The sequence below is a fragment of the Lissotriton vulgaris genome, chromosome 5 (assembly GCF_964263255.1).
Source record: "Lissotriton vulgaris chromosome 5, aLisVul1.2, whole genome shotgun sequence".
NCBI classification, from domain to species: Eukaryota; Metazoa; Chordata; class Amphibia; order Caudata; family Salamandridae; genus Lissotriton; species Lissotriton vulgaris.
In genome coordinates, this window is record NC_141693.1 from 1,486,678,099 (window position 1) to 1,486,703,981 (window position 25,883).

The 25,883-nt window shown below is 42.9% G+C and overlaps 1 protein-coding gene across 1 annotated transcript in view; it reads left to right on the forward strand.

The window, feature by feature from the left end:
* Positions 1 to 25,883, forward strand: part of PIK3C2B (phosphatidylinositol-4-phosphate 3-kinase catalytic subunit type 2 beta) — a 397,956-nt gene that overhangs the window by 345,808 nt on the left and 26,265 nt on the right. The window contains exons 26-28 of the mRNA XM_086923460.1: positions 2,685 to 2,794; positions 17,688 to 17,889; positions 22,638 to 22,762. Coding sequence (XP_086779586.1) covers positions 2,685 to 2,794; positions 17,688 to 17,889; positions 22,638 to 22,762 — 437 coding nt within the window. The remainder of the gene's footprint in view (positions 1 to 2,684; positions 2,795 to 17,687; positions 17,890 to 22,637; positions 22,763 to 25,883) is intronic.

The window sequence follows — 25,883 nt, forward strand, 5'->3', positions numbered from 1 at the left end:
TTTACTTACGTTTTCTGTGGAATTTAGGAATTAGTTCATGCAAACAATCCATGATGGACAGGATGGAGAAAAGTATTTATTGAAAGCTGGTCTGGACTCCACAGACACAACAGACTGCATGACGTGCAAAATTGGCATTAGTGTGGGGATCAACAGGAGGCATGAATGCATCCCTTCTGAATATATGATGTAATGGTGCCAGGCTTTTTTGAGAACATTCTTGTTCTGCATTGGCCAGCTGTATAGACCGCCGGTCTATGGCCAGTTCCTTGGGTTTGCGGTCTCCAGCTTGTAAATTCCACTAAAGGTACTGAATGGTCATAGTATACTCTGAGTGTTGCCTGTTTCCGAAACCAGAGCTCTCAGCGAGTTCAGTATCTCTACAGCCCTTTCCTGGTGTCAGTGGTGGTGGTGGCTGCAGAGGACATGACCACCAATAAGGACAGCAACTCTCTTGCTCCTCGTTGCTGACCGTGACTGGAGCCAAGTCACTCCAATTCCCCCTCCCACTGTCATGGGTAGCTGGTAGGAGCAAAATACAGGTTTATTTGTCTGGTCGGCAAGCAGTTACTTCAGGTTAGTGGCTGCTGCAGGTTGTGCAACATGGTTACATCCTCCTCTTGTGTCCAGCCTCCTATTTGGGTTCACACGTCAGCAGACCATGACCAGTAAAGGGGTCACTGTTGGGCAAAGGGGGCCCAAGAGAGAGTTTCAGAAGCAAGAAAGGTACAGGGTGTTACTCCTGGTAATTTTTGTTGTCTAAAAGGACACAGAGCTCAGGTCTTTGGTTCTTTAACCAGGAGAAATGTAAGATGCTGACCCTGGATCCAGGGGACTGGATGGGGTCCTTGGACTTGCATTAAGCTTATTTGTGTGTGCTTGACATGCAGTACCACAGATGCTCCTCTCAGTTTGTTGTGGAGTCTGAACACTTAGTTTACCATCCTGCCTCACTGCATCACCTCGCCCCCCCAATTGGTGCTTGCCACTGGGATTCATAATCAATTAACTAAAATCATTAACCAATGCAGAGAATTCTCATCACAATGGTCATGCTAGGTACAGTAGTTTTCGAGACTTTTATTCCCCTGAAACTGGCCCCGAACATTCAGATTATAAGCCAGGTGTTTCAGTTTCATTCACTGTTCTAGTGCAAAAAGTTTCAAGACTTTTGCCTCCTGGCATGCATCCTATAGGGCCACTGTGCTCGTTGGCACATGCAGGCTCTCAAGTGGGCTCACCTGCATAGGGCTCAGCACAGGGTTACTTCTTGGACAATATCTTTCTCTTGGACAAGGCAGCCTGGACCTTCAATGGAGACTGTCAGAAGCCAAGCTGAACTATGGCGAGTCAGAGAGATTTGTCCTTTATTAACGAGAAATCTCCGATAGGCCAGCCAGAGTTATTTTATTTGTGAAAGAAACCTGCCTTTTAACCGAAGGGTTTAAATGGCAAAACATAGCGCTTTAAAAAAGATATAAGTGAATAAACAAATCAAAATACAATATTGTATAACGGAAATAAGACAGATAATGGATATCAAACTGTATTCCTATTACCGTTTCGAGTTATCACTACAAACTGTTGGGGAAAACTGGAAACTGTAGATGGACTTCCAGGTGTCCTAAGAGAAAAACAGTTACAAGTAGAGACCTTCTTTTCTTCGAATAGTTTTATTTGAAAAGTGCACCATTTAAGGGATGAGTGTAAAAAGACAAATGCTTTAAAAAGTAAACTGCGCTGGTCTTGCAAAGCACCCATGAAATAGTGGCTTGACTAAGTCAAACTAATTAAAACTATTACATTAATGATTTGAACAACAATTTGATTTAAGTGCCTCAACAAATACGTTGCTGGTGTCCTGTTTATTAGTAATGTTCTCCAGCAACATCTTCAATGGCCAGTGATTGCATGATCAACCTAGTGTGCGTTTAAGCAATTTGCTTCTAAATGTGAAAGCCAAAAATGTTAATCTGTTGTCTATGATGCCCCATAGCAACTCCCAGTTTCTCATGGTGTGAAAATCTACAGCAAAGTATTCCTAAAAAAGTTTGATTTTGAAAGAGCATTAAGGACAAGGGATATATTAAAGCAATGTGGCATCTCAGTCAAAAATATTCATGTAAAAACATACCTGTCTCATTATATAAGTGACTGTACATGTTACAATTTGTACATGCATGTATAAAAGCTGCACCAGTTTGTGTCCCCTTCAACTGCATCCAGCTTCTGAAGCCACACTTTATACGTTCTATCACTAGTAATTAGATGGATCCCATTAGTATAGATTTTAAACTGAGGCCTGTAAAGGAATGTTTTGCTAAAAAGTGAGGCCTGTGCGGGTGTCATACATGAATGCATAGTTTCTCCAGTTCAGGTTTATTTGTACTTTGGTGCTTTCAGTTTGCTTTTTGAGTTTCAAACTACAAGTACCAGAATGAAAAGAAAAAAACATGTATAGATGATCTGCTCTAGGATATCGGAGAACATGAGTTACTGCTCTGCAAGTTATTGTCTGTCCTTGAATAAATTTGAGTGGATCCCCCACCTCGCCCAAAATCACAAATCATTTTCGTTCCAGGACAATTTTAAGACAAACTGAGCCTTGGTGGACGACTTTGCCACCTTTGTTTCTCAAACCAAGACATGGACTTGCAATGCTGACCCATGCCTGTATTTTCCAGATGCTCTCCTGTGGAATCCCCGAGCTGTCCAACTTGGAAGATTTAAAGTATGTGTATGATGCACTAAGACCGCAGGACTCTGAGGCTGATGCCACCACCTACTTCACCAGGTGAGAGATAATAGAGCTAGCTTGTTTACATATAGCATATCATAATGCATTACTTCTCTTTCACAGCTTTGTAAATAACAGGTGTTACTATTGTCTAGTTTAATGGCCCTCAAATTACAGTCATCAGAAGAATGGAAGACCGAGTTGTATGTTGGAATTTGAATTTGTGACCTACAGATCACAGCACGTGTCAGCTATTAGCAGTTAACCTCCCGGGGCCACTTTGCCAGCAAAATGTTTAGAGAATTTGTTGTTATGGGGATTTGGGTTAAGGTACAAAACAAAGGTAGAAACTGAAAGAACAGGCCTTGCATCAAGCTTTTGATTGTGAACAAGGAGTGGGTTGGACTAATAAAGGAGATTAAGTTAACTAAGGACCTAATTTAGATCTTGTTGGTCGGATTACTTAGCCACAGTGGGGATGGCTATCCCATCCGAACTATAAATCTCATTATATCCTATGGGATTTATATTTTGGCTGGCGGAATATCCGTCAGTGTTGTGACGGAGTAACCCATCCGACAAGATCTAAATCAGGCCCTTAATGTTAGGTTCACTCGGTAAAGTTTCGATTAAAGGTGGTGATATAGTCCATTATAAATAAGATTCCCGGTTTTCAGTTTTTACTGATTTGTACAGATAAATACAGACGGAAAACAATGTGTTTCCTGTCTGTATTTATTGTTAAAAGCGGAAAAATACTGAAAATTGTGCTTCTTGTGAGAGACTCTCTATGCTGTCTTTCATGAACTTTAGGCAAAACCTGAACAGATAGACAGCATGGAGAGTTAAAAAAAAATAGGATGAGATTTCCTCAAATACACATATATGTTAACATACATTTGTCATATGATGCTAATATTTATGTGTGGGTGTAGTTTTATACTATATGTGGATTCTTTATTTGCTAAAACGCGTAAGGCATACGCATATAAGGACACGTGAAAGAGTTAAATAAATGTAGAAATATTCCATTTCGCAACTCCATTTATTCTCGAAACACAAAATAAATATGGATAAATACCAATAAGAAGGCCAAAAAATAAATATGGATAAATACAGACGGAAATGTTGAAAAAATAAATACCATAAAACTGGGAGCCCTAATTGTGATACCATGTTTCCGGTATTTAGCTCAGTTACCAGCTTAAGTCCATTTGGTTCAATCAACGTAGGTTTAAACTACTGTACCCATGGTATGTTAAGCTAATCAATCTACACTCAAAAATGTAACACAATAATATGATATTGTGATAGAAGATCTTTGTGTGGCTTTGAAAAGCTGTGATGAAATGCTGTATATGTTTTATATGACTGGCCACATGTTTCCCAATGGGTAACATAATTCTAATTCTAGTCCAATGTGTGCTTCACTGTCTATAATATTGCTAATGTGCATCTGTAGGGATACAGTGTGCATTATTGGATGTTATTTGATTTTATAGCGCGCACAGCTACTCCAGGAGTGTCCCGGCGCGGTCCGATAGGAGTCCGCAAGAGATCACTAGACAAACAGATAGGTCTTGAGTTTTTTCTTAAAGACCACGGGATAAGATATTATGGTGTGCCTGTAGGCTGTACTTTGTCCATTGTGGAGTCGACAATCTGGCTGACCCTTTTACTCAAGGCTGCATTCCAAAAGCTAGAGTTACCTGGTTAAGGAAGGGTTGGGGAATAGGGGAGCGGGATCCTTGTCCATCCCGTCCATTTTGTGGTGGAGGTCTCCGCTACTTAGAGAAACTCACTGATCTCTCACTTTTCAAGTTACTTAGCAAACCTGACTCTGACTGCACCCCTTGGAGGCCAGTGTAAATCCTAGGAATTGATGATTTTTGACTGGTCTTTCCTGTGGTTAGTTGCAACTAAAGCCCACAAAAAGCTGGACAGAGGGATAACACATTTTATTGATCTAAATGCTGCAAAAACTTGAGTTTATCAGGCTGTAATTTTGATACTGCATACAATAGAACTCAAGAGATGGTGCTGTTAAGGAAGTAATTTGAAGAAAGAAGGTCCACTATGAGGTCATGCATCTTATCTCAAGCTTGACATGCCAATTAGAAAGAGAATACATCATGTCTTCAAAAAGAGCGGGGATGCTTGATGTTAAGTTCACAATTCACTTCCCTGTGAAACTCAAAGTGAATTTTTGCATTATTAAATCCGTTAGGTTAAGCTAGGGGTGGAGTATTCTAGGCTTGCTCTAGTCCGCCTCCAGGTGACGTTGAATCTCTTGACATTTTTGGTGTTCACGATCAGTGAACCAAAGTCGCCCCTGACTCTTGCAAATGTTGCTTTTCATTGGAGGTGTAGTTCTAGGCCTTCCTTCCACTGCAACAAGTCCAGAATATGTGCTCTGTATTCCCAATATTTCAGCCTCTATCCTGGATTAGTGAAAGCAGTTCAGAGGCTTCTTAGCCTCCATTACTTCCTAGTGAACTACACCAGGTGGCACATGCAGGGTTTGCATTGAAAGCTGAAGTGTCTCATAAGCACCGAAGAGTCTTGCCCACGTGCCAGTGATACCCGCATGTGGGTGAGACCATTTAGTGCTTATGAATTCAATGGAAATTCCCCTGAGAGAGAACTAGGCATATGGGTAAGAAACCATTTCATTTCCAGTTGACACAGTACTGTGGGTGCCATCCAGATATAAAAGAATTTGCGACCACAGTTTGCCATAGTGGTTGCTCAAACACAATTTGTTCAACGACAGGCAGGCCCCTCTTCCTTCCCCACACAGAGTTGACGATGGGGACGGAAGCATCACTACTGGGATTAGGGAGGTCACATGAGGGGAGGTGGAGATCAGAAGACTCTGGTCCTTTCATCAGGGGCTGAAGGCTTTCCTGCTATCCGTCAAGGGGAGGCTGGTGTATTTCGTCACAGATAACACCACCATGTGGTATTGCAACGAGCAGGGCAGAGTGGGCTCTTCAGTCCTCTACCAGGAGGCTCTGCACCTCTGGAGTTGGTTGGAGCATCTGGGCATTTCTTTGGTTGTCAACCACTTAGCAGGATCCTTGCAAGCCAGGGCAGACGAGCTAAGGAGGCTGGGTCTAGCTAATCATAAATCTACATCCTGGAGTGGTGCAGGGCATCGCCCATTGGAGTTTCCATCAGAACCCTCACTCGGAAATGCATTCTTACTGAATAGACTGTGTGACTCCCATCTGCCCCTCCTTGTCCTGCCAGAGTTCTGAAAAACATTAGGAGCCAATGAGCCCAAGTAATCCTAGTGGCTTTGAATTTGGCCATGACAGTTTGACACCTGGATCTTCGGGGCATGATCATCACCCTTCTGATTGGTTGTCACTTTGGGAGAATCCTCTGTATCATCAGCAGGGAAGGTCCTTCGCCCAAATCTGTGCAATCCACATCTCTATGCTTGGAGATTGAATGGCAGCAGTTGACTACATTTGAGCAACCATTTGAACTGTCATCTTTGCTGTGAAATGCTCTTTCACGAAGTCCATTTATGCCAGACACTGGAAGAAAGGTGTGGGCAGGTGCGGTGTCTGCAAGACTGACCCTTTTACATGTAAAAGCTGTTGAATGTTTCTTTGTTTCAGTAGCCATGTCTGTCAGGAAAGGGGTTACTCCCATTCATTCCTGCCAGACTTTTTGTTTTGGTCTTAGTCTAGTCTACAGACCCTCCACCTTGGGGAGATACTGCTTTGGTACCCATTGTAAGGTGAGGAATATGCAGTTAGAAGTATTAATAAGAAGAAGTTACTTACCAATGATAACCCTTTATGGTGGATACTCTCTTGCTCCGCAGACTCCTCACTGCTCTCCCATCTCACAGTTTTGTGGAGTGACCTGTTGTTAACATCTTAAAACATCTAGCAACCTGAACACTGGTGTTAACAATTATTCATGCGCCACATCTGAGCGCATAGAAAGAGATCATCAAAAACCTGGCATCAGCGTGCAGGTGTGACGCTTCTCCATAGTTCCACTCCATCACTTCCAGGGCTGTGTTGCATCGCATGACACCTCTGTGTTCACCAGAAAGAGTGCCACCGAAGGCAAATAACTCGCTCACCTTGAGGTTTTTCATGGATCTAGACAGGAAGGTTTTTGCATGGAAGGCTGCTGACAGGGTGTTGCACAGTTTTGTTGGTTTATACTTTGAGTTTCTGAAATAAAGGCTTACAATAGTCATTGTAAAAAGCTTTGTGAACCAAGCACAGTGCTTTAAACATGATTCTCTGCATAGCTAGTTACAAACGCAGCTTTTCCTTGCTGGCAAGTTTTGCACAAGCCTTTTACAGTGTTTTTCATGCTGACTAAGATAGATGGGTTTGCAGTAATCAAGTGAAATGATATGAGTGCATTTCCAATCGGAATTTTCTGTGGTGGCAAAAAGAAATGTATAATCCTTTTTAAAATAGGTAGTTGGTACTGATAACATCCTACCTTGTTTAACCATGGAGATTATTTATCAAACTTGACCCTTAGATTCTTTACATATAAAACCAGGATATTTTTTTCCTTTTGAGGTAGGCCGAGGTTTATTACCGAAGAATCTCTAAAAGGAGCAAAAATCTCTGTTTTTCTTTGATTAAGTTTCGGCTGGTTCCATGACATCCACCATTGAACATATTGATGGCAATTATAAAGGTTATCGATCCTTAATCAAAGATCTTCATTTGTTTCAAAGACAATCTGGGTGTTGTCTGCATAAAGGAGTACATAAAAACCAAACAAACATGCGCTTAGCCAATGGATCGAATGAACAAATTAAAGAGTGGGCGGGGGAGAAGGGCATTATGGAACACTATGGAACCTCACATGTCAATTTTTGGTTACTCTCAAACGAGTGAGAGTCAGTTTACCTATGTTGATATGCTCTCCAAAAGTTGTATGAACCATGTTAGAACAGTGTTTTTTGATGCAGAGCTCATCAAGACGGTTTTGCAAGAGCTAAAAGTACATTGTGTCAAAAGCTGCTTTCAGATCCAAAAGGATCAGGGCAGCCCATAATGTGTTGATCAGCACAATGTCAGAGCTCACCTAAAGCTAATGTTACTACAGTTTCTGTGCGGCAACCTGCTAAAAATGCACATAATCGTTTTATGCTTCAAAGTGACTTACAAACTGATTGAAGTTAGGTTTCTAATTGGAATTTTGGGCTTATTCCGCAGTTCCTTTTAGCTCCTTTATGAAAGCCCAAATAGCTTTCAGAATCTTTGGCACTGACCAGATTTTCCATAAGAAATGGATTTACAGATTTGTAATGCCTTTTTAAAAACATTGTTAAACATATTTCATTCGGCCTTAGCTGCAGGGGAATGATCCTTGTGCTAAGACCGTTCAGCCTCATGAGGATGAGTCTAATTGTAGTTAGTTCTCCGGTAAACCAGGTGGTTTGAGTGTTCTTTGCCCAACTGCGTGTTCATTGGTAAAGGGGCCACATCATCTATAATACTAGTTATGTTCATTATACAATTTTAATACTTATGCCTCCTGGGGTGTAAGCTATCTACCAGGACTCTCCAGCCATCTCTGTTTTAGGCTTTTCATTCAGTCTGACGTCAGGTGTAACACATCTCCTTGCAGTCAGCCTTGAGGCCTTGATGCCGGGTGTTTCTTGGCTCTTGTTTCCTTTTACTTCTAGGGTTCCGGGTGAGTGCTTGCCTACTGGTGATTGATGTGGGCTTGTGTGGACTGTGATCTATCCAACCATAGTGTTTTTTCATTATTTCTTCATGAGCAGTCAGTTGGACTGTCTGCTGCCTTAGGTCGTTATTGCTGATGGTGCTTGGCCAGCGGATTTGGAGGATTTTCCTCAGGGAAGCGTTGATGTAGGTCTGTACTTTGTTGATGGTGGTCACTGTTTTCCTCCAAGAATCTGCTCCACACAGAAGGACCAATTTTACATTGGTGTTCTAAAGCCTGATCTTGGTTTGCATTTTTTGGTCCTTGGAGCTCTAGATATTCTTTAGCTGAATGAAGGTAGACTGTGCTTTGCCGATTCTTATTTTGATGCCTTCTACGCATGGATGTGCTGGTCTTAGACATGCCTTTTGGGTGAGACAGGCTCACAGGAGCAGGCTTAAATAGCCACTGTGCTCGTTCATGTAAAAAGACTAGACATTCACACAAAATGGCGTTAAAGATATGGCCCAGCAGACTACAAATTGTGATGTGATCCAGCAGCTATGCCCGGCGGATTTTGAGAAGGCTCTATTGGACTTCTGGGTTATGCAGTCTCTAGGAGCAACAGTGTAACAATTTAATGCACGTAAAATTAAAATGTCAGAAAAATGGGTGGTGCGCAGTTTACACTACTAAAAGTGAGAGCAAATGAAAATCTAATAACCAAATGGTGCTAAAAATAAGGAAGGTTAAAAATGTGTTGAAGGAAGTGGGCCGAAATGGGCCACCCGGGTCACTCGTGACCTCCTCTTAGCTTTACAAGAAATGAAGACGGTGGAGAATACAAACTAACTCTTTTATTAGTAATACACTGCAGCGGAGTCTGGTCTGACCTGCCTCCTGGGATAGCTGTCAAGGTCCTGACTTCAGAACACTTGGTAACACAAAATAAGCTTTCCAACAACCCCAGGTCCCGGCCCTGGTGGAAAAATACAGCTTGGGCAAAGGCTGAACAAAGGGAGGCACAGAAAGATGAGCTACCACCTGCAGAATGGGTATGTTATCAGATTCCCACGGTCGTCTCTTTCGGTCTCAGCTCTCTCTAGTGTGGGAGCATAGCTACGACCAGGGATAGGCATGCGAAGGCAGAATAAGCTATTGATTAGTACATCTGGGTTTCAGCCTTGGATATGATAATGGGAAGTAACCGAAAAGGAGCTTTCTGCTGAGGCAGACAGGAAGGGGCACAAATGCTTGGTTTCAATCACAGCGCAATATGGCGGCTGCATGGCAGAAAATGGTGTCACAGATGCTAACTTTACCCCGCACAATATTAGCAGGAACTGATCACACGTATATGCAATAATGGCTAATACAAATTAGCTTCATGAATGCGAACATAACACAGTATAAAGCATACATGATGGGGCAATAACACATTCAATTCTAACAGTGTATCCTCCAGATTCAGTCACATTCTTTGCAGCAGTGCAGTGTGAAGCAGTTTAGTTTTTGCCAAAGACTGTGGAATTCATGCAAAATTGATGGGTGTGATCTCTAAGTGATTGCTTGTTCAGAAATATTGGTGTGGAGACTTCTTACTGTGTAACAATGGTAGCGCTTGATTCTCCGTGTATTTGATGTTCCACATAGTGCTGTGTCTTTATTTATACAATAAAGAACAGCACTGACTGGACAATGGTTAGAGTGTTATCTATTTTGTTGTGCTTTATCTGAATTTTGCAACCACTACCACAGCTGCACATGCAGTGCTTCGATCGGAATGGACAGTCGCCAACACCACCACCACCATCAACACCACCAATACCAAAAACCACCACCACCACCACTACCACCACCTCGACCAATACCACCACCACCTCCAACACACCAATACCACCACCAAAACCACCAATACTCTCACCATGACCACCAATGCCACCACCACCACCACCACCAATGCCGCCACCATGACAACCAATGCCGCCACCATGACAACCAATGCCACCAATACCAGTACCACCAGTTCCACCACCAATAACAGTACCACCAACATCAGTACCACTAATACTACCACCAACACCACCGCCAATACCACCACCAACAACACTAATACCACACCAACACTAATTCCACCACCAATACCCTACCACCAATACCACCACCAATACCCTACTACCACCACCAATGCCAATACCACCACCAATACCGCCGCCACCAATGCCACTACCACCACCAATGCCACCATCAATACCAGTACCACCACCTCAGTGCCTCGCGCTCACTAGTAATAGCAGGGGCACTGAACGAGAACTGCAGCCAAGACCATCCCTCCCTCCCTCAATGCCTGCCATAAAGCACAGCCCGCCCTGCACCAGGAGGTGAAGCCAGGGCTCTACTACAGCTGGAGTGGTTTTTGTAAGGCCAAAGATAGCAATGACATTACACAATGCCACACTGCACACTCAAATCATGGAGAGGGCAGGAAAGAGCACCCCACCTCCCGCTCTTCCTCCTGAGCCGCAACAGCGTAATCACAGAGCGAAAGGTCTTGGAGCGCTTTGTTAGTGTTTATAGCTCAGATTATATGTTACTCTCACTTCACACTTTGTATCTGTATAATTTACAACACTTACAAATCTTCTTCACTGCACTATTTATGACTACTTTGAAGACTTTGCAGGCCGGTCTCTTCCTCTAATATTTGCAATCTAACAAGCAGTCAAGAAGGCCCTTTATTGCAATGCAGTAGGTTTCGCATTTGCGAGAGCTTAAAATATTAGTATTGTAAATGATGATGCCTTTTATTTATGTTTAAATCCCAAATCATAAATCAAAGGCATTGTCATTTACAATGCCAATAGCTAAAACGCGCTTGAATGCGAGACCTATTGCATTGCAAATGTTTGTTTATTTTTATTTTTAAAGATATATCTCACCTTTGAAAAAGACACAACAAAGCAAACGTGGTTTAATCCTGAAATGTGAAAGCTGTGTGTTAGGCATCTTGGCGTGACTGGTGACAGAAGGGACAGGGGAATTATGCGTGACATAAACGAGACAAAATGCCCTCGAGTGTACAATAAATCCAGCTCGTATGGTTTTAAATCAGTGTTACTGGTGGAGTGTAGGCCTTCTTGCACTGTAGCTGATTTTGTCCAGATAGCATCGAGTGGCCTTCTGTGTGCAGCTGGTGCTGGGAGGCGGACTCGGGGTGCTGAGGCGCTGCTGCGGTTACCGGGAAGTGTGAGGTCGGGCTCCATGGTGAGAAGGGCTGGGCAGGAGTGTGTCAGACCTTGTTCACTTCTGATGCAAGGAACGTGCAATTGTGTGTCGGCCGGTTCCATGCCAACCGGACTCCCGCGCTGGTTTCCGTCTGTTGCTCCATCCTCTGTAGCTACGCAATGGCCTATGCCGGAGGGAGCGTGGCCCGGCCGTCGCACGCACGCGGAGGGCGGGCCGGTGCAGAAGGATAGGCGCGCGCTAGGAATAATGCCTCACGATTATTAATAGGCATGTGTTGTCTCACCGGGGCTCTCCTGAGCATTGCTGCCTTATTGCAGCCGAGGTCTGATGACACCGGTCGGCTGAGTGAGAAATACCCCGAGCAGGAAAGGTGCAGCGGCCCGGTCACAGCAAGTCAGGCCTAAACCGCGCGAAAAACATTACCACCTTTTATTATTGTGATGAACGTTTTTACAGTTTCAAACCGTAGTAAAGCTCTGGCGAGCCACGGTGCAAAGCTTGGTCGGGTGAAGAGGGCGAGTTTAACTGCGCATTTGGTGCTGCGAAGCCCTGACTCCGAGAGCGCCTCTGTCTAATGAACACACTCCGGGACCTGAAAGGCCAGGCGTGCAACCGGCGCAGTGATGCCTCGTCGCATTTAGCAACAACTTCATAACTGACCACCTGCCTGTCCCAAGTGAACTCCTGATAAGTGAAATCATAACCCCTGGTCAGGGCCGGCCCTAAGACTTTTGGGGCCCGGGCGAAAGGGAAAATGTGAGGCCCATCTAATTTGCATGCCACATCACAGAAAGTGAAATCCTGAAACCATCACTCTTCTTTGGCGTTGCTGAAGTGGCCTAGTCCTTTCATTTTGATCTTATACGCCTGCATTTGTGATAGAAAAATGAAAAGACAAGTTCCAGAATTAAGGATGAGGCACGTTTACATGTGGTAAATGGAAGCAACTTTAGGCCTCCTCTGGTGGAAGTCTGTGACAGTGAAAGTTACAGTTTTCATATAAATCCCTTTTACTGTAAAGGAAAAGCAAGTTTGATGCACTTTGGAAAAATTAGTGAACTCAGTTGTGAGGCTAAGACAGTGGGCAGCTTTGGTGCGAGTGTATCCACGCAGGTGTGTGTGTGTTGCAGCAGTATACCAGTGCAGTTAATTCCTGTTGCAGCCATGAGATGAGAGTTTAGGCCTTTGTATCATCTGGGCTGAGAAACAATACCAGCAATTAGGTTGTGCCTCAAGACTACTGAGGAGCTGTTTAGTTTCTCAGCTAGAAACTGGAAGCCAACTCCTTAGTCATCCCCGGAGAATAGTTATTAAAGTCTCAAATTAATTAAGCAGTTTTTGCGCTGCATTGCTGTGGGGATCTCACTAAAGAGCTCTTGGTTTAGTGATTAACTTTGGTGGGATTGCTGTGACAGACTCACTATTGGGAATGCATTATGGGTGTGTCAGCAAATGGGACTTAAAATAGGGAGTCAGACTTTGAGGGGTGTTTTGCAGAGAGCTGCAATATGTTTCCTATACCGTGAGGCTAGAACTGTCTAACAGAGGTCACAAAGCTGGTTTTCCCTGCCGTTTTCTTAAAGAAGGCAATGAGGATAAACTACTACCATTACTACAGATTATTGTGAACACCTTACCTATTGCTAAAAAAACAATATACATCTCAAGCACAGCTCATGGCACTGCGAGGCTTCCACTAGAACCTTGCACTTCAATCAAAACATACTAAAAGTTAAAATGACTAGTGTAACATTCAAGTAGCGCTTGGGTGCCACTCAAAATGTCATAAGTATGCTGGAGAGATGCCACACACAAACACACGGCAAATACAGAAATGTCACACATAGGCCAAAGAGTAGCCATATCATTAAAATATCCCCCACCTGGGACCAAAGCTCTATGGTACCAAGCAAGTGAAATAAGTAATCGCTATCCTACTCAGAAGAGCTCTCTTGTCTCTTCCATCCAAGCATCTATGCATTCATCCTTCCATCCACCCACTTATATCATTACTTCACCTTAAATTATGTCATTCATTCTTTCGTCCATCATTTAATCTTGCACCACTCAGTCCATCCGTATGTCCATCCATATCCACTCAATCACACTCCATGGCAATCAATCCCACTCCAGGCCACTCAGTCCCACTCCACCCCGCTCAACCCCACTTTATGCCACTTCACTCTGTGCTACTCTGCTTTACCCCACCCTATCCCACTCCACCTCACTCTACGCCACTCCACACGACTCCAAGCCACTCCATACCACACCACTTTGTACTTTGCCGCTCTGCTCCCTGCCGCTCCACTCTGCGCTGCTCCACTCTGCGCCGCTCCATTCTACGCCGCTCCACTCTACGCCGCGCCTCTCTACGTCACACCACTCTACGCCACTCCACCTGGTGGTCTTTTCCAATGCCTCTGTGACATTTTTCTTTCATAGTTACTTCATAATGCCTTCTTCACCCCAGTGACATCCTTTGCATAGGAGGATGACCGTGCATTGCAAGTTCTTGCTTTTGGTTTTGCTGTTTACAATGAGCATCACACACTAACGTGCAACAGGTAGTGTGTCTATACTCCCCATACATGTTAGTGATGGGTGCACAACATACCCTACACTACATTTAGCAGTCTGCGGTGGCATCAATTACTTCAGTGTGAAGGAGAGCACATATTAAGGTGCACTGTGAAGTTAGCAGTAAGACCATTCTTTCAGATGGGATTGGAACATATAGTGTACAGTGTGTGCGGCTGTTTTTTAGGTGTACGTAGATATAGAATACTTATTATAGTTTTGAAATGTTATTCCTCCCAGAGGGGTCTGAAGGAGAGAGAATTAGGCAAACGTCCTGTGATCATCTGGCCAAACAACCCAATAGTGATGGCAGAAGTGAGAGAGGAATTTCTTGGTTTCCCAAATCACTATGTTTATACGTTGTTTGAAAATAAAAATCATGAGCGATGGTCCTGGCTAACCACTTAAGAGCATTTGAGATTTTGCAAGTTAAAACATTGTTTCATTAAAGAACAAGGACAAAAACATTGACCGTCACTCATTAGGCATGTTGCGTTAGAGAGGCACAATCAGTGGTGCACATGTGAAAAGGATTGTTACATGCTTACTACACAGTTGTGTGGGGTGGGAGAAAGTGTTGTTTTTATAGTTTAAGGTGTGAGTGGTGGGTAATTGGGCGAGGGAAGAGATCTGATGAGATTGGCACTGCAGATTGCTGTGTTTTCCATGTAATTTTATTTAACACCTTAGCTGTGGCGCAATTCCCTCCCCAGTGCTGCACTGTCAATTCGAACTAGTGCTGAATGAACGTCCAATGGACGTGCGCAGCACTGGGGAGGTAGTGCTGCCGTCGGCCAACGCACCGACGCAGCACTTAAGGGGTTAATGTTGAAATACGGTGTTGATTTTAAAGGAGTGTGAGCATTAGTATGCAAAGCCCTGTAAAAATATTACATGGATAGGAGTCTTTTTTAAGTTGGGAAACACACTTCTGCTGACACCTTAATTTTGTTAAGAAGGAAACTGGTAAGGTGTGTTCCTGTACACATCACTAATTGTAAAGTAAGCTTTGCAAGAATTAACTTTAATACCTAAATTTCTCAACTATGTGAAAAAATAAAGAACCTGGTGAATATGTACTTTGGAGGGTATACGTTATGTTACAGTGCCATGTAACAAAAACAGGTCATGTACAATAATATTGCCTTCTTATTAGGGTATCCCTATTTCCTCAATAAGGTTTTCTAAGCAGTTATGATGGTTGTAGCTCAGATGCTCAGGCGCAATTCGCTCAAGTTCAGAGAATTAGAGAGAGATGAAGAATCTGACCCCTTTTTCGTGAAAAGACGGTCTGTCCTGAGTGGGATGTGCCAGCGATGAACGTTGTATAGCTGCTCTGAATTTAGAATCAATATTTGATTGAGGTCCAGGTGAATGATCCGTGTCATTTTGCAAGAAGCATTCTATTTCAGGTTGATATTCACTTCATGGATGACAAATTGTCTCTAGTCAACAAGGAGCACATCCCTCAGTTGCCAGCAAGTGACTGTTTTCTGTCCCTGATCTTGAGGGGGGGTGTTAATGTCCAGAATCACTCGGAGGAACTGCAGACTTTCAGAAAATGCAGGGACTCTTGGATTTGTATTCACAGAGCATTCCAGTAGATCAAGTGTATATAAAACTTTGCTAATGTAAGAAAGAAATCGATTACTAGCCTGTCACTAAGGTGTAAAATAGTTGTGAATTTCATATGTCTGCAAAGGCGTTCTACAGATCCCATGGCCAGAGTGAGCATTCTAGGTACCAAATTCAGGCTCAGTGGAATTATTGTAAACTGTTGGTGTACCTCTGTCCCCAGAAATTGAAGGTACATAAATTCCACAAGGCAGAGACTGGAGATAACAGAAGTTACATGATGCAGACCCGTATCTGCTATTGTGGTGGAGCTCACCTCTGTCAGTGTTCCAGTCATAGACCTTTATTATTGTTCACCTTCAGTTATTGTTCACCTTCAGTGAGGTGTCTGCATCCACCTTTGACCCACTAAAAGAGTGCCTTAAGAGCACAGCCGCCTGGATGGACCGCAACGTTTTAAAACTTAATGCGGATAAGACCGAGGTCTTGTTTTTTAATCAACCCTCAACTCTCCTGTCAAATTTGTGGTGGCCTGATGAATTAGGCAATGCCCCTTCAACTAAGGACTCGGTTAAGAATTTGGGCGTTAGATGGGATAAACACGTATCCCTCTTGATGCAGGTGCAAACAGTTTCGTCCACCTGCTTTGGCAAAATCAAAATCATCAAAAAATTCATCAATTATCTGCCTAGTGCTACTCGTAAAACCGCAGTCCATGCATTGATAACTTCCCACCTTGATTACACGAATGGTCTATATCTGGGTCTCCCACTGGGTCTACTCCGTAGACTCCAGATTGTTCAAAACGCCGCAGCCCGGCTGGTCTGTGGGGGTTCCACTACATCACAGCATCTCTCCTTATCTTCGACAACTCCACTGGCTGCCAATCTCAAAGCAAATCGAATTTAAGGCCCTGACATTTACTTTTCGGGCAGATAAAGGAAGAGGGCCACCCTATCTTAGGAGGAGACTCTGACCCTATCAACAATCCAGATCATTAAGATCTAACCATAAACACTTCCTTGCCACCCCACGATTTTTAAAAATTAGATTGGGAGGCAAATCCTTTGAGGTGGGTCATACCACATGTTGGAACAAATTACCCCCCATTTACGTCTGATTCATTTTGAACAAGAGTTCCGCAAGTCCTTGAAAACCTGTCTCTTCAGTTGGAATGACTAGCCCTTGTATATCCCCTCACCCTCTCTGTCTGCTTCAGCGCTAGGACACTCCTTTTGGGGTAGCTGTGCGCTTAACAAATGTCTTTTATTATCGTTATTATTTATTCACTATAATGCCACAGTTAGCAAACTCAATATTTAACACATTTGGACTCAGAAAGACATCACATTTACTGCTCAGCATCCTCTGATTTGATGCGATTACCATCACCGGGTCAACTAATGACTAAAGGTTATCTGCCACTTGTATCACGCTGAAGAAACTTCACTTGTATAGGTGCAAACATAGGTTCATGCATTCAACATATTGCAGGTTCTGTGAATAAAGAATATGGGTTCCAAGTAACACATTTCACCAGGCACTACAGATCTCATCGGCTGAGCTTTTCTGCTGTGACCTTCCAACTGCATTTGGAAGATAGAATTCTCACAGCACACCCATTAAATGCATTCCACACCAAGGCCCTCTCACAGCACTCCTTTATCAACAAAGCAAAACAGCAGACTGAACATATAACACCAGATAGGACCCAAATGGAAAGTTTTTCCACTTGTGAGTTAGCCTTCGAATAATTTGTATGTCCTTGATACAGCCCGTTATGGTTGAATTGTTCCATAGCCAAGTAAATTATGTTTGCAGAATTTCAATTTTTTTCAATTATTTAATCTCTGTAAGTAGTGAATTCAATAGGCTCTGTTTTCCTCTACAGGCTGATCGAGTCCAGCCTGGGAAGTGTGGCCACCAAACTCAACTTCTTCATTCACAATCTGGCACAGATGAAGTTCACTGGTACTGATGATCGGCTGGTGCTGTCTTTTGCTCCACGAATGCACACACTAAAAGCTGACGGGCGCATCCAAGATGTCTTCCTATGTAGATACGAGAAGATCTTCAACCCCAACAAGGGCTACGTGAGTGCTCGTTCAATAGTTCATACTGGCCTTCCTCTGGGTTACCCATTCTATCATTCCCTCTTCTCTGGACTTTGTTGGTTAATTATTTCTTTTGCAAGGCCCTTTCTTCCCTTCTCTTCCCAGTCTATCCATTAGTATATAATCTAGTCTATTTAATTCGATCCATTGTGCTGTTTCTATTTTTCAGCACTTCTAGTCTCTCCCTCTCCCCATCAGTTGTCTTTTCTACTTGTTCTACAGTTTTTGAGATCTCTCCCACTCTGTCCCAAATTCATTCATCTCTGAACCTCTCTCCTTCAGTGTCACTTATCTCTCCACACCCCTTTTTCTGTCTTATCAATTTATCTCCCTTTTATATCACTTAAGTGGACTTTTACTTTACACTAGCTTCCAATGCATCTTCCCCCTCTACTTCTCATGCCTATCTCTGTTCTTTCCATTTGCTGCACCATTCATCTCCTCTTTTTAATTCAGTGCTTTTATATTTCCTCTCCTTCTTATGTTTACTTTTCCTGTTACAATCTTTACAATGAAATTCTCATGTCTTCTGCGTTCTATTGTTTCCTTCCTTATCACCCACCCTACAAGTTGTTTATTTCTACCTTCTTTGTTTACTATAGCAATGTGTGGAGGCGTGGCTTAGCCAGGAATAGAGTATGGTGTGAAACTCCATTGCCCTCTCCAATCTGGCCTCACAGCTTGTTGTGTAGCACCCCTTGTAAATAATCTTTACCCTGGATGGAGCCTGTGGAACAGACAGTGATTGCTTTGTGAGGCTTTGACCATTTCTGGTGCCTGAAATGACACTCATCTTGAGCACCGTCAAGAGACTTTGCCACCATTTTAAACTGCCATCCAACGACTGAATCTTTCCCTCCCCGGCGAATGACCAAGAGAATCAGGAAGCCCAGGCGGGGACTGTGGGTTAGAGTTGTTTTAATTTGGCTCTGATCCATACCCTCTTAAAATCTATTCCCACCATTGATATTTACATGCTACCAAAAAAACGGATTGCTTTTGTACGGTTGAGGGAGAGTAAGAAACTCCATACCCAGTGGAGGGTGTATTTATGGCCCCTTTATCGATTTCTCCACAGCTTTTGATAAAGTGGATAGATCTGTACTGTGGAGAAAGTTATTCGATTTGGGGATGCCACCTTCTCTCATCAGATTGGTCCGTGCTTTGCATATGGATACCTGATGCACAGTATTGTTGGGGGGGTGGGGGGTGGGAAAGAGGTCTGTCTAAAATTATTGCTACATCTAATGGGTTAAAGCAAAGTTGCTTGTTAGCTCCTCTGCTGTTCTCTTTATATGTAGCGGATTTACCCCAGGCTCTTTCTGCGAGTAGCGGTATTGCTCCGAATTTGGGGGGTTCGCCAATTATATGGCTTATGTATGCAGACGACATTTTAATTCTTGATTTAACGCCTAAAGGTTTGAACAATCGACTGTATGCATTACATAAATATGCAGGAAACCATCACTTGACAATAAGCATCGCAAAAAGTAAAGTGATGTGTCTATCGGGCAGTAAAAATCCCAAATATGTGAACTTTCTTTGGACTGTGGGGTGCCAAAAATTGGAAACAGTAAAATCTTATACTTTCCTTGGCAAAATTGTTATGAGCAATTTAAGTGAAAAAGCTCATATAGCTAACAACATCCGGAAAACTGTTGTCCAAGGAAAGAGCTTGGTGTCCTTATATAAGGCCACAGCAGAAGACATCTTTCGATATTGTTGGAGGTATTTAGAGCGAAAATACCCGCCTCCCTATTATATGGAATGGAATTAATTGATATTAAATGTTGGAGTTTTTTAAACTCCACTGAAGGTAAAATTCTACGTAGCCTTCTTTCTGTCAATACAGCTAGTTCTACAGCTGCTCTTAGACAGGAACTTGGTTTACGTAGCAGCTGGGTGCAAGGATTAGCTGGGTGCGTCCGTTGGGCTTTTAGCCTGGCTAAGGGTGAACCAGGCGCGTTACGATATCTTATAAAATCTGAGCTACTGGGGAATCTTAATGAATATTCCTTGATCCTATTTTTTTTTAGATATGCTGTGAATAATTTACAATTAGATGAAGAAGACTTATTTTCTTTATCGTCATATCAATTGAAATCCCTTCTAAAGTCTGCATCCTGGGAATTAGGGTTTAGATTAGACAGAGTTTTGCATTCAGAACAAGGGTACCACTCCAACTATTGATTCCTGTATGATTAGGAAAGCGCAACCATATGTTCACTGGAATATTCCTCACTGAGTTAGGCGTTTTGTGCTTCTATTGAGGCAGGACTTACTCCCCTTGAAATCACTCTTATCAAAATGGTATGGTTCATCAGCCATATGTGATTTTTGCAATATGAATAATCAGGATTTGATGCACGTTATGTTTGTCTGCCCTGCTCTAATGTCGCACAGGCACAAGTGGTTAAGACCGATTTGTCTCCAATTGAATATTTTATCTGCTGCTACCTTTATTGAGGCCTTGAAAAATCCTCCAAATGAAATGTTTTGTTTTAAATTGTTTAACTTTTTTAAATGTTTCTTGAATCTGTATTAGGCGAAAGTTTTGATGTCCAGTTTGATCATGTATATTTGGTATGTTATAGTTTGTCTTTTATGTGGATCTCATATGAGTTCCATGATCATAAAATAAATAAACTTGAAACCATACCCAGTGCTTAATTTGAGCTGGTGGTTTCTGGTGCTCGGCCCGGGCACTTAATTCTCAGCATCAGCTCTAATGACAGTTTGCCACATGGTGGCGCTGTTGTCTAGTTTTGAGTTAAACAATTACAACAGTTGTTAAATCATTCAGTATACATAAAAAATTAATATTAGCTGCCGCCGACACCATTCTTTTATCTTAGGGTGGCTGGAATAGTCTGAATTGTCACACTTGCAGGTGTGTGGCGGTTAGTAGTTTTGTTGGTACTGTCATTGGTAGCGCTGGCAGGGGCAATGGGTGTTGCATGATGCAGTGGCCTCCTGAGAAGGGCCCCGATACTTAACATTTATTAAATTAAGCGCTACCCATATATATTCTATGCTTTTGAAGGCACCTAGAGAGAAGGGGCCTTGGATGCCCTATACTCCTGGGAGTCAATACATCTCCTTTACATTTCCAAATAGGTGGTGTGGTAAAATGAAAAGCAGTGGATCCAAATGGATCGAGTGATTGTGTGCCATTTACTCTGGAACATCTCCTGGCCTGCTCATCAGCAGTAGCCTAGAAGCGCACATCTCACTACTCCCTATTAAAAAAAAGTTCTTGAAATCTGGTGCGACTTGTCACTTAGGAGAGGGCTTACTTCATTTACCTCACTAAACACTCCCCTCTTGTTATATCTACATATCATCCTGGCAATGCCACTCCTCTGTTGCAATGAAGCGGAAGAGGGAGAATGTAGGACCTTAAGTGACCTATTCTAGGGGAATACAATAAAATCTTTCGAACAATGTAAAACAAAATCCACATCTCTGAGGCGCCATTGTTCAATATTTTCAGGAAAGACACTGGCGCATCAGCCGCTAAATATTGTAGCTGCTACTAGACAGCTCACACTGTTAAAAAAATTAGTTAACACTTATGTGGGTTCCAATGGTCTCATATCTAGAGCATATCAAACAATTCAATATAGCATGCTGGTCCGAAGGTTCCCCTTCCAAGGCAGATGGGAATACGATACTGGAGCTCCTATCTTTGATAAACAGTGGGAGAGATTATAACAAGACATACCGAAGAGATAAAGCAGCACACCCACTATAGAATCTGATTACTAGTAGATGTACCAGTGGTAGCTAACTGTTTCGTGTATTAAGTACCTGTTTCCTTCTGCCTCTGACCTCTTGTGGCTTTCTTGCCGTGCGCCCGGGACTTATATACACATGTGTTGGTTCCAAATGGTGATTTAGACCTTCTGGAAGGAAATCTTGGGACAAATAAAGGGACTTTGAGATACCAAATACCAGAGGACCTCAGAACTGTATTTCTTGGTTTAAGATCACACTCGCTGGAAGATATGACCTTGGTAGACTAACCCCTTACCATGAAGATGGGGGGGGGGGGGTGGCTGAGCAACTGATTGCTCAACATTGGGAAAAAAGCCCCCCCCCCCCCCCCCCCCATGACCTTTGGCTCACCCATGCTATGGTACAAATAACCCATAACCTATACCACTCGGAAAAGAGATTTTTGCTCCAATGGAAGCCACCCCTTGACTAGCTCACCAAGCTGGACTTCACTTGTTACATACCACGACTGCGAATCCCACAGCTTTTTGTCTAAATGCTCCCTAACCCACATCCATCCACACTAACCCCCGCACCCATAATACTTCCTTCCCTATGCCCTAGGGCCCCTCTCCACTTGTGTTTCTAACTCAGCTGGCCAGGTCACACCGTCAGAATGAGGTCATATAATGGAGAATCTTTTTGACACAGTCTCGATGTCCCTTCTTTACAGCATATTTATTCCTGTTGGGTGGGATGGGGGTAGTTATATTCATGATTGGAAAAAACTATTATTCTGTAACAAAGTATTGAAAAGTGTTCAACACAATTCCTACCTTATCCAGGTGTGCTCACAGGATATGTCTGTATGATTGCTCTCTCAAACCACTTGAGTAAGTAATAAAATGATTAATATAAACAATAGCAATGTGTGGTTGATGGGTAGATATGTTTTCAAGAACCTGTACCTGGTACTGATCCCTATGCTTTCCTTCTGTGCACTGAACTAGGTGTACATAGTGAAAGTGCAGCGGGAGGGCCCTCTTGAAACATCCTTCATCCAGAGATCGTTTGAAGAGTTCCAAGAGCTTCACAACAAATTGCGACTCCTCTTCCCGCCGTCTCAGCTGCCCAGGTACAAATATACTTTCATCAGCCGCAAAATTAGAACGTATTCTGCTCCAAAAATGATGTGTGTTGGTACAAGGATATAAATCTGTGAAATGTAAGGCCTTATCCCACAGATTGTGGCATGCTTGATTATTGGGATTCCCAAACCCAGTTCTCTGAGTCAGAATTCCTGGTGATCTCTACCACTTGATGTGGGAGAGAGAGTTATTTTGTTATTATTTTTAGAGCCACAGGGGAAGTCTAAAGCAACCTTGATCTGTCTTCAAAAGTTGTATTTTAGGATGCTCTGGCTGGACTAAAACTGAAGATTATCTTGGACAAAAGAGGGTTTCTGTCACCCTGTCGCCCTTCTGCAATCACATCATTCCATAAATGCATATTTGGTGAATAATTTCCTGGCACCCTGAGATAAACTCCAAATGCTTTATTTATTTGCAATTACATCAATAATGCTGAATGCAATTTTAACGGAAGAGGAATTTAGGTGGAGAATGTACTCCTGTTTTCAAAGGAGTTTTGTATTTTTAGATGGCACTTTACAACACTTTATCAAAGCTGTCTTTTAAGGCATGGATGTTTCAGCAGTCCCTCTATCCACGGATTTCAAGAAAATCTGAGGGATTGATAAGTTTTGGAGGTTTTTTCAAACTGCCTTTATTCTTCTGTGAATGACTAATGGCTCATAAGTTTTAATTTTAAGGAAGTGCCCATGGAAGTTGTAACTTTTCATAGTTTATTTTGCTTGTCAGAGATTCACTACCTTTAGAGCTCCTTTATTTCAATTATTTTACATGGTGTGAACAAAACAGAACCATCTTTGTCTTTATTGGCTCCTGCTTCATTTTCATCTGAGGATTAATAAAGTGAAGCCTCTCTCTCACTTTCTTCTTCCGCATCCTCTAATTTCATCTCTGCAATACAATATTTCAAACTTTTGCAAGGTTAGAAGTATGTTCAGGTAACAAAATATATGCAACCAACCAGATGGCCATCCGCTGCAAGTAATGCTGTGCCTACAAGGCCCTTTCTGATGGATGCTTCTAACCACAGAGTGCTCAACTTTTGAAATCCCTCCCTAGGCTCTAAACTAGATCTAAAAAATTTACAGCCATTGCTCCCATCCTTGACCTGCCTCCAAAAGTAATGGCATGGAGCCTATGCAGACATGAGAATTCAGTTCCTTGTTTTCCACTCCCTTTGATACCGAACCCGAGCCTCTGTCCAGAACTTTGTGGGTTGTTCACCAACCTTCAACATGTTTTGCTTGACAGTGTTTTAGGGTATGTCAACTCCAAAGACTAGATTTCAAGCCCTGCTACATCTGCAGGAAACAGATGTTGGTTACAGCTGCACGCGACGTCTGCCTTTGGTGTCTCGGATCCTGACAAGATTCTGAGTCATGCGGCAAATTCACCAAAGTGCACCCAAAAGTAGTCGGTGTTGAGGAGGCGAAGCTGTATGTCGCCATCAACAAGAATCAAGGCTGGTAGTGCTCCGAATCTCAGGCCCGTTCCTGTTCCAAGGCAAGGTTCAGGTCTCGATCTTTAGGCAAGTCCAAGATGTTGAATTCTTTTCTCGTTGCTTCAAGGAGAGCTCACTCATCAGTACTCAAAAGGTCCAGCTCCACACCAGTTGTCAGACTCCCATCGTGTTCTCCAGTTAGAGTTGATCTCTACGAATTTCCTAGACCTCTTCGACTTCACAGCAAGTAGAAGCCTCCAGGCAGGGAGTGCTGCAGCTTTTGTGGACAAACTCTGGGCCCCAGTCAGATTACAATGGCAGAGCCTTCCATAGGTGATCCCAGTAAGACTTAGGCAGCGCCTCCACTCCTTTGCCGAAGGCCCTGCTTGTTGCAGCTTGTTCCGAGACAACATCTTCTGAGCTGGTGGTTCCTGATCCAAGCATGGTTCAGCTAGATCTCCTTGATGTCTTGTTACGTAGCTGTCCAAAAATGGTCTGTCTCTAGATGGATATTGTTTTGTATCCAGGCATATTCCTTGGCCAAGAAGGAGCCTCCTGAAGGTCTTTGGGCTCATTCCACCCAAGCCAAAGCTGCCCCTGCAGATTTTTCTATGGCGGGGTTCCAGTGTTCAACATCTGCCAAGCTTCTATATGTGAGTACATCCACACATTCACCACGCACACCACTGCATCAACCCTCAGGACTCCAGGGAGGGTCCTTCTGCCTGCTCAGTCCTATAGGAACTCCTGGTCATTAGTCCCCTTCTCAGACCCACCACCCTGGCGGGCCCTGCTTTGGAATCTGCTTAAAAGGTTAGAAATCTGCAGTTAAAAGTATCCACTAGAAGAACAAGTTACATACCTTAATAAACACTCTTTCTGGAAGATACTCTAACCACAGGTTTTTCAGGTGATATCCACTGAGGATCATAAGCAGCGAATAGTCCTGCCCACATTTGGGATCCAGGAGCACTGCTTTAAAATACATTTTCCTAAGTATAGATCTTCACCTTGCTTCAGGAAGGAGAAGTTTTAACATTCTGTCTTTTAAAAGTGTATTGCAGCCTATAACATAGACTATAGTGGCCAATGTCTTCAATTTACTTTAAGGCCAAATTAATAATAATACCTAGGGAAGATTACTAGAAAATACATATGTTTTCCTCATAATTTTCAATCACAAACCTTTAAAAAAGAAATAGTGAAAAAAGGCACAGTGTAATGTTGACACACAGGCAGCAGCCATGCGTGTATGAAAACTGACCCTGCACTTTTAAGGACTCCTAGCCATCCAGTATCCCACTATGCCCAATAGATGGCAGTTAACTCAGATCTTTTTTCTAGCTCCTGGTGATAGGTTCTTAAGCACTGAGCTTTGACAGACTCTCCTTCAAAAAGAACCTCACCAATTGATAACATTAATACTGCTCAAGGTGTTTTCATATGAGGAGCTACAAAACTAAACCATCCATTACAAGCTCCTTGAAAAATGGCGTTGGTGAATTATTCCACAAAAAATCTTTGCCGATTGGAATTCAACCAGCTTCACACAATGCCTTTAGATGCATAGAGAATTTCTTTGTTATTTTCTGACCGTAAAATTTGTTTTTCGGGCAAATAAAATGTCAGCTTTATTTGCCAAATGTCTTGCATGTGGAAGAAAA